Genomic DNA, 9,511 nt, shown 5'->3' on the forward strand with positions numbered 1-9,511 from the left:
GCCTTTGGAGTATTTTACTGGGACCTACAAAGTATAAAATTCCTTGCTATAGTGGTATCAGTTGCTCGTCTCGAGGCCGTGGTTTTTTTCCTTATTCAAAAGGGTTTTCCACATAAAAAATCTTGGTGTTGTTGTCACTCTTTATTCTTGTTAATTAGCGTATATCGGTGCTACATTATTATTTAGCTTTTAGTACCGTGAATATTATTTCTGTGGGGGATTTATTCTCAACACAGAATACCCATTTCCCTTTTTCTTGATCACATTCATCACCCTAACACTTATTTTCCATTTTTGTTTGGTAAAAAATTAAGTTCAATTGCTATTTTAGTCTTCTACTGATTTTAATTTAATTCTTTTAAAATATTGGCGGTGATATGATAACAATACAAAATAACACCTTTCACTATCACGACCAGGAATTACACAGTAACATTAAGGCCACTCAAAACTGTAAATATTTGATATGTAAAGAATCAAAGTTTTCATAAGATAGGAAATAAGTGATGTGATTTCACTTGACTGAGTTGACTAGGGCGCCAATGTAAAAATCTGGTTGAAGGTGGCATTTTTGGGTTGAAAAAGAGTGGTCTTTAGTTTGTGTAAGGTTGTTAGAGCTAAACAATACAAGTTGAGATCAAGATGAACGTTAAGCTTGTCGGCAATAATTGTCCGCAATGGCTCGAAGTGACATGATTTGTGATTTCCTTGGCGATGGTAAAAGGTGGCTCCTCTACAGAAAAATGACACGTACAAGCTGGTTGAACTTCCAAAGGGTATAAGATCACTCAAATACAAATGAGTCTTTATACTAAAGAAAGATAGAAATGGCAAGCTGGTGAGATACAAAGCTCGATTAGTGGTTAAAGGCTTCGAACAAAAGAAAGGTATTGATTTTGATGAAATTTTTTCGCTTGTTGTCAAAATGACTTTTGTTCGAACAATTTTAAGCTTAGCAGCTAGCCTAGATCTTGAAGTAGAGAAGTTGAATGTGAAACTGCATTTCTTCATGGAGATTTAGAAGAGGAGATTTATATGGAGCATCCAGAAGGATTTGAAGTAGCTGGAAAAAAATACATTGTGTGCAAATTGAACAAGAGTCTTTATGGATTGAAACAGGCACCAAGGCAGTGGTACATTAAGTTTGACTCATTCATGAAAAGTCAAACATACATAAAGACCTATTCTGTTCCATGTGTATACTTCAAAAGATTTTCTGATAATTACTTTATTATATTGTTGTTGTATGTGGAAGACATATTGATTGCAGGACAAGACAAGGAGATGATTGCAAAGTTAAAGAGAGATTTGTCCTAAGTAATTTGATATAAAAGACTTGGGCCCAACATAACAAATTTTGGGAATGAAGATAGGTCGAGAGCAAAAAAGCAGAAAATTGTGGCTATCTTAGAAGAGGTACATTGAACGTCTACTGAAACGCTTCAACATGAAAAATGCTAATCCAGTCAGTGTACCTCTTGCTAGTTATCTAAAGTTGAGCAAGAAGATGTGTCCTACAAAAGTGGAGGAGAAAGGGAAGGGAACATGGCTAGAGTTCCTTATTCTTCAGCAATCGGAAGCTTGATGTATGCAATGGTATGCACCAGACCTGATATTGCTCACACAGTTGGTGTTGTGAGTAGGTTTCTTGAAAATCCTGGAAAGGAACATTGGAAAGCAGCCAAGTGGATACTCAGGTACCTAATAGGTCTGTAGGAGATTGTTTGTGCTTTGGAGGATCAGATCCAATCTTGAAGGGATATATAGATGATGATATGGCAGGTGACATTGATTATAGAAATTCCACTATTGGATATTTGTTTACATTTTCAGGGGATATATATCATGGCAGTCTAATTTGTAGAAGTGTGTTGCACTTTCAACAACTGAAGCAGAGTACATTGTCGCTACAGAAGCTAGCAAGGAGATGGTATGGCTCAAGAGGTTCCTTCAAGAGCTGGAATTGCATCAAAAGGAGTATGTCGTCTATTGTGAAAGTCAAAGTGCAATAGACTTGAGCAAGAACTCCATGTACCATGCAAGAACAAAGAATATAGATGTGAGTTATCATTGCATTTGTGAGCAGGTGGAGAACGAATCTTTACAGTTCAAAAAGATTCACACGAGTGAAAATCATGTAGATATGCTAACCAATGTAGTACCAAGAGACAAGTTCGAGCTTTGCAAAGAACTTGTCGGCATGCGCTCAAACTAGAATCTCCGGTGTTACCTCCTTCAGGTGAATGGGACTGGAGGGGGAGATTTGTGGGGTCTATCCCATAAATTAAGGAAGACTTTCTTCCTTTGATGGTTTTCTAAATTGGCAGCTACTCTTTTCTTCTGCATTGTCAAAAAGGGTATGCTGCAGAAGGAAAATGTCAAATGTAGTAGGCGTGAGAGAGAGAGAGGCTCCGCCTATAAAAGGAAATCTTCGGCTCTTATTTCTACATACCAACAAAGAGAGAAAAAAAGAGTGAGGTTTCACATACAAGGTATAAGAAAATAGTCTGTGAGAAAAATAAGAGAGTGAGTGATATTGTAGTGAGGTGAGAATATCAAAAGAGGGTTATTTCTTTTGAGTGTTGTAGTGGCCTTTGGAGTATTTTACTCGGACCTACAAAGTGTAAAATTCCTTGCTATAGTGGTATCAGTTGCTCGTCTCGGGACTGTGGTTTTTTCCTTATTCAGAAGGGTTTTCCACGTAAAAAATCTTGATGTTGTTGTCACTCTTTTATTCTTGTTAATTAGCGTATCTCGGTGCTACATTATTATTTAGCTTTTAGTACCGTGAATAATTGTGGGGGATTTATTCTCAAAACAGAATACCCATTTCCCTTTTTCTTGATCACATTCATCACCCTAACACTTATTTTCCATTTTTGTTTGGTAAAAAATTAAGCTCAATTGCTATTTTAGTCTTCTACTGATTTTAATTTAATTCTTTTAAAATATTGGCGGTGATATGATAACAATACAAAATAACACCTGTCACTATCACGACCAGGAATTACACAGTAACATTAAGGCCACTCAAAACTGTAAATATTTGATACGTAAAGAATCAAAGTTTTCATAAGATAGGAAATAAGTGATGTGATTTCACTTGACTGAGTTGACTAGGGCGCCAATGTAAAAATCTGGTTGAAGGTGGCATTTTTGGGTTGAAAAAGAGTGGTCTTTAGTTTGTGTAAGGTTGTTAGAGCTAAACAATAGAAGTTGAGATCAATATGAACGTTAAGCTTGTCGGCAATAATTGCCCGCAATGGCTCCAAGTGAGATGATACGTGATTTCTTTGGCGATGGTTAAAGGTGGCTTAGAGATTAAAGTTGGTGAAGTGATTTTCAGGAAAAAATGATCTTTAAAAAAAAAGAAAAAACTTTTGTGTTTGGATCAACTCGCGCGCTCAGGAGATGTGAAAAATACTTTTCTTGCCATATCATCCTATTGTGTTTTAGTGGCTCACTTTTGTTGAGGTTAGAGTGTTCAATAGGTACATACCTTAGTTAAAGTGCCTAAATGAAAAATAGTGTCAAGTTTAAGGGGCTCCTCCCTATGTATTTGGCCTTTTCTCTTTTACATTGTTCTCGGAAGCATATATCACACAGCTTTATTATCATATTTTTATTACAACATTATTTTAGAGCTCTTATTCTTCATATCTCTGGAGTATTCAATATGGGCGAATATTTCAGAAACTGCTCCTAAGTAGAGCAAGGAGTAACCACTGCTAGCAAAGGTGATTGCCTACGAATAGTGATGCCAGTGCCTTCAGTCATATCCAAATCCTCCCCTTTCATCCTTTCTGGTAATGCAAAATTGAACTTGTGCACAAGCCTTTCTAATGCTAGCTCATTTACAATAATAGCAAAAGTAATTCCTGGGCAACCCCTTCTGCCTGCTCCAAAGGGAATCAGCTCAAAATTTAGTCCTTTGAAGCATCTAGAGTTTCCAATATTAGAATTGCAGTTGCTAACCATGGGTGGATGAAGCATTAGAACAGTTGGTGCAGTTTCACATTCACTGATTTAAAAAAATTTGAAGAAAATACTAAAACAAATATTTTAAGACACCAAATCTTTAATTATGGAGCAATACTAATACAATTCAAAATTTCAATGGTCATATCATACTACATTAAAAGCGGGAACAAATGAAGTAAAAAGTTAAAAGACTCAAAATACCCATAAATAATTAAATGCCCATTTTACCCTTCACTTAAATATTACTTCGACAAAATTAGCCTTGAAAAGTGATGGACTTTAACGTCTTTAAGAAAACTATGAAATGGGTATGTGTCTTCGTAACTCCCCAAAACTGAATAGTTTGAATAGTTGCAATTCATAAAACGATGAAAACTAAATCATTTCTTCCTAAACGGGTATATTTACCAATGTTAATTCTCTAATCATAAATAGAAGAATCTGAATAGTTGCAATTGATAAAACAATCTTATTCAGATTCATCTACAAAAATAAGATATGGGATTCATCTACATGCTTTTGATATACTAGCTAATAGTTGCGTTTTTGGAGATTTCATTCTTTACAACAAGCTGGTTGGCCCGTAATGACTGAAAAGCTGGAAGCAATCATATTCAATGCTTCTGCCTTTGCATGCTTGATATATCATTCCTTTTCAGAAGAGCATGGTATATATATACTCTATAAGAGGCGGAGTTAGAATTTAAATTTTATGAGGTCATGATTCTAATCCTTTTAAGTTACTGAGTTCTATATTAATAATTAGTGCATATTTAATATATTTTTTTTAATAAATACAAGATTGAACCAAAGCTACTAGGTTCAATCGAACCCTTTAGCTAATGGGCTAGGTTCGTCGTACTCCATGCGCTCACTGCTTTGCTCTCTCCTAGAGTACCTCTAGCCTCTAGGTATGTACACATGTTGGGGAAGGTTCATCCACTGTCAGTTTGTTTTTCACTTAATATGTGCTCTTATTATCCTTAATTTTTGTATTTTATAAACAGTCTCCTCCTTTTATGAAAATCAAATCATGACAACAACAATAACAATAACAACAACCCAATATAATCCTATTTAGTGGGGTCTAGGGAGGGTAATGTGTACACAAACTTTATCCCTACCCTGAGATAGAGAGGCTATTTCCAAATAGACCCCCGACATCCTTCCCTCCAAGAACCATGTCAAATCATGACATGGTTTGTAAATAAGTACCCTCATAAAGGAGGATAAGGAGGAAGCAGTGATGAAGAAAGAAGAAGAAGCAAAAGAATGGAAAAGACCCATCACCAACATTAAGTATTTTCGTTTCCAGATTAATTTTAGAGATCACTTATAATTAACTTCAAATTTCATCATATTGTTTTTATTTCATCAGTATCTTTTCTCCTTTCTCAAAAAAGGTATTAACGTACCTATTAGAGATCACGAGTAAAAAGATATAGTAAAAAATGTAATGACAAAAAATTATACTAATTAATACAAAATACAATTGCAACATGCGTACAAACAAACTAGTTCTTAAAAAAACACAACAGACATAGGAAGGGAAAAAAGGCATAAAATATGCATGTCATGTTCTTAAGGCCTATGGGTCAACTATCCGAGTTCGGGATTTGGACTTGATGGTTGAATATAGAGATAATTTTATCTATGGTTATTGAACTTTTGTGTTTGTAATTCAAAAGTCACTTTTTTTTTTTGTTACGTAAAAGTCATTCAATTTTGTGTTCATTACACAAAAGTCACTTTTCTTTCTTTTGTTACACAAAAATTATTTTTACTTTGCTCTAGTTATCACAGAAATCACATTTTTACTTGAAAAGTCTATTATGCCCTTGATATTATATAAATCTTCATATTTATGTAATACCTTCTATATTATATACTATATAATATATTTTTAACTATGCATTTTATTTAAAAATAAAATAACTTAATATTAATTTATTTATTATTTTTATAATATATTTGTTAATTTGATTTTTTTCTTAATGTTAATTTTCAAAATATATTAGTAGCGTTATTAAGTTTGTCAATAACTTTAATATATATTAGTAGAGAAATAAATCGGCAAGTACATTTCCGTGAGAAAATTCGCAGGTAAACAAACAAAGAAAATGAGGAAAAAATCGTATGTTAATCTGAAGGAAAATCCCTAGGTACTACACGTGAATTTAGCTGAGGATATTTTCTTGGGAATTTTCCTGGATAATTGGTTATTTGAAAAATTACATTACTAGAAATTCGGGAAAAACTGTCAAAAGAATTGACCAAAGTTGGTCGGTAATGGCCGATAATCATCCAAAATGCGACCATTAACGTGTGGTCGGTATTTTGAAGGTCGTAAGAGAATACCGATCAAAGTTGGTCAGAAATTACCGACCAACTTTGGTTGGTCAATTAAATTAAAAAAAGTTATTTTATAATGCTACTAATATATCTTGAAAATTAAAGTTAAAAAAGAAAATAAAATATACGAATATTTTATAAAAATAATGTTAAGTTATTTTATTTATAAATAAAATACATAATTAAAAATATATTATATAGTGTATAATATAGAAGGTATTACATAAATATGAAGGTTTATATAATATCAAGGACATAATAGACTTTTCAAGTAAAAACGCTATTTTTGTGATAACTAGAGCAAAGTAAAATAATTTTTGTGTAACAAAAGAAAGAGTAGTGACTTTTTTGTAATGAACATAAAGTTGAATGATTTTTACGTAAAAAAAAAATGACTTTTGGGTAATAAATACAAAAGTTCAATGACCATGGATAAAATTATCTCTTGAATATATTATACTTTTGAAATTATGAGTTTAGAATTAATGCTTTGTAAGATTTTAATGTTTTCATGCGCGCACACAAAAAAAGAAATATTCCATGTGGAAGTACGAGAGGCTTACCAAGAGAATAGCTTTCAATGAATCCCTTTGAAGAGGATAGCCTGTTTTATCTCCATTCTGAATTTCCAACAAAATGTCCACGAAGTCTTTAGCTTCCCCCGCACTGTACTCTCCTTTTCTGACATGTTCTTCAATCACACTCTCCAAAAATGTGTCCAACTCTTTTGCTGCTTTCTCCACTTTGGTGTCAAGACCACTAATTTTATTGAACCATTCAAGCCACGGAATATATTCCCCGACGTTGGACGCATCTACAAGTTTCACAATTTCATCTAGGGTGGTCTTGGCATTTATTCCACTTTCCCCTTCATTATATTTCTTCCCTAAGGCCACTCTGCTAATTATGTTGTTAGTCATAGAACAGAAAAGATCTCTCAAATCTATCACTGAATTCGAAGACGATTCACACACTTGCCTGATTTTGGCAATCATGCTCTGTGTTTCTTCGTCTCTGACATTACGGTAAGATTGTACTCTTCTGTTGCTGAGAAGGTGAAGCACAGTTACACTTCTAACTTGCCTCCAATATTCACCATAAGGACTGAAGGCTATATCTTTGGAGCCATAAAATAGTCTATCAGCAATGCTGGATTTAGGTCTGCTTGACCAGACGAGATCGTGGGTTTTCATGATATCACGAGCAGAATCAACAGAGGAAGCAACAACCACTGGCCTACTGCCCAAGTGAAGTAGCATTACTGGACCATGTTTTTCTGATAGTTTATGCAGAGAATGATGAGGATGCGACCCAAGTTGATGCAAATTTCCAATGATTAGCAGCCCTTTTGGAGATGGTGGTAACTTATTTTGGGTGTTTGTAGTAGTAAAGAACCACTGATGAAGGAAGAAAATGGAAACAAGCAGAAGAATTAGAAGCGAATACCAGGAGAGATCCACTTTTTGTTGTAGCGACGAAATATAATGAAATTAAGATTTTGGTACTTAGAATTGCAGCTTATATATATAACACCATTAGCTAACGATAGTCAGTGTCATGTATTCTGTCATGTGTTTTTCTTGATTTATGTGGTGAATTTGTTTACTATTTCTTGCTTGTTTTTCTTTTCTTTTCGTGCTTGTGATAACTTTTCAAATGTTGATGTTTTTTGGCTCTTGGTAGAGGGCTGGGATGTATTCTCACAAAGTATAAAGGATGAAAAGGAAACATCAAAATTTCTAGTTGATGGAGATACTTTCCAACTACAGTCCTACGCCGCGATTACCATCTCTCGGTGCAGTTGTGCTCTATCCTTTTGAAAGTTTCGTCTGCAATAAATAGACGTACTTTTCAAATTCTAATTCAATGAAATAACACAGTTTTAGGGTGTATGCAGCATTAATTTCTGATTCTCAATTAGCTTAAAAAACAAATAAGAAAATTCTTCCAACTTAGTTTAAACACTTGAATATCCAACATTGAGATTGTGTCTGCTAGGGATACAATAGATATGCCTAGATCATATTTGATGATTTGAACTTATTTTTATGAACGTTATTTGATACTTCCTCCGTTCAAGTTTATGTGAACCTATTTACTTTTTGGTCTGTTCCTAAAAGAAGACCCTTTTTAAATTTCAAAACAATTTAGCTTAAACTTACATTTTTACCCTTAACGAGAATCTTTTATAACCACACAAAAATACTATGGGCCCCTTATTGACTTGTTTAAGACTACAAATTTCAAAAGTCTTCATTTTTTCTCAAACTCCGTGCCCAGTCAAACATGTTCACATAAATTGGAACTGAGGGGGTATAAAAATATATGGCATATGATATTCTTTTATCATAGTTATCATTAATTGTGTGATTGACTTGATAAGGTCCTTGATTAAATTTTGAGACTTGACATTATGATGTAGATCATGATAATAGGAGTGAAGTTTCTTATATATGATACAAAAGTCTGCTTTCTCTCACTAGCTCCCATGCCCTCAGCGCACTTTAGTTAAACGTATGTCCACCGTGGTTATGGCTAGTGGAAGAGGTGGAGCTTGTGGACGACCTAGGTTGCAACCATTAGCTACTATAGGTCAATCAGCTTAAGCTCACATGAAACCGAAAAAACCAAAGTTGACACAACCGGTGACTACTCCTGTTTTATTGATTGAGTTAAATTTAAAGCAGAAACAAGTGGAATCAACTGTGCAGCAGACCGCTAAGAGACTGGACTTGAGCACTAGCCTATCTCTAAGCGTGCGAAAGGAGATTACACCAGTGAAGGCAACAGATCAGGCGAGTACAAGTAAGGGCATCCCAGATCTGGAACCAACAATTGAGAACAAGGAGAAGCCAATTGCACGGATATCCCTCTTTGCAGGTAATCGTAGTTCTGAAAATGGTTTAAAACTATATTACATTCCTCCTGCAATTGTTGAGGGGAAAGTTGTAGTTCAACTGGAAAAGGATGATGTTGATAGAGAAATCCAAAAATGGAAGAGTGCACTGATTGTGTATGTAATTGGAGAGACACCGGGATATAACTATATGCATAGGTTTGTGAAATAGAGTTGGAATCGAGTAACTGAACCAAAGGTATTTTACCACGAGGAAGGATATTATGTTATCAAATTTCAGTCTACAAGTGACATGCATAAAATCTTATATTTTGGGCCTTA

At 34.4% G+C, this 9,511-nt stretch overlaps 1 protein-coding gene across 1 annotated transcript; it reads right to left on the minus strand.

Annotated features, from left to right (window-relative positions):
* Positions 1–3,252: 3,252 nt before the first annotated feature.
* Positions 3,253–7,877, minus strand: LOC107761003 (cytochrome P450 71A3-like). The gene is made up of 2 exons (XM_016579191.2): positions 6,897–7,877; positions 3,253–3,896 (listed from the first exon to the last, which is right to left on the minus strand). Exons 1-2 carry the CDS (start codon positions 7,590–7,592, stop codon positions 3,855–3,857), a joined length of 738 nt encoding a protein of 245 aa, XP_016434677.2. The 5' UTR covers positions 7,593–7,877; the 3' UTR covers positions 3,253–3,854.
* Positions 7,878–9,511: the final 1,634 nt, after the last annotated feature.

This window comes from Nicotiana tabacum, chromosome 6 (genome assembly GCF_000715075.1).
Source record: "Nicotiana tabacum cultivar K326 chromosome 6, ASM71507v2, whole genome shotgun sequence".
Lineage (NCBI taxonomy): Eukaryota > Viridiplantae > Streptophyta > Magnoliopsida > Solanales > Solanaceae > Nicotiana > Nicotiana tabacum.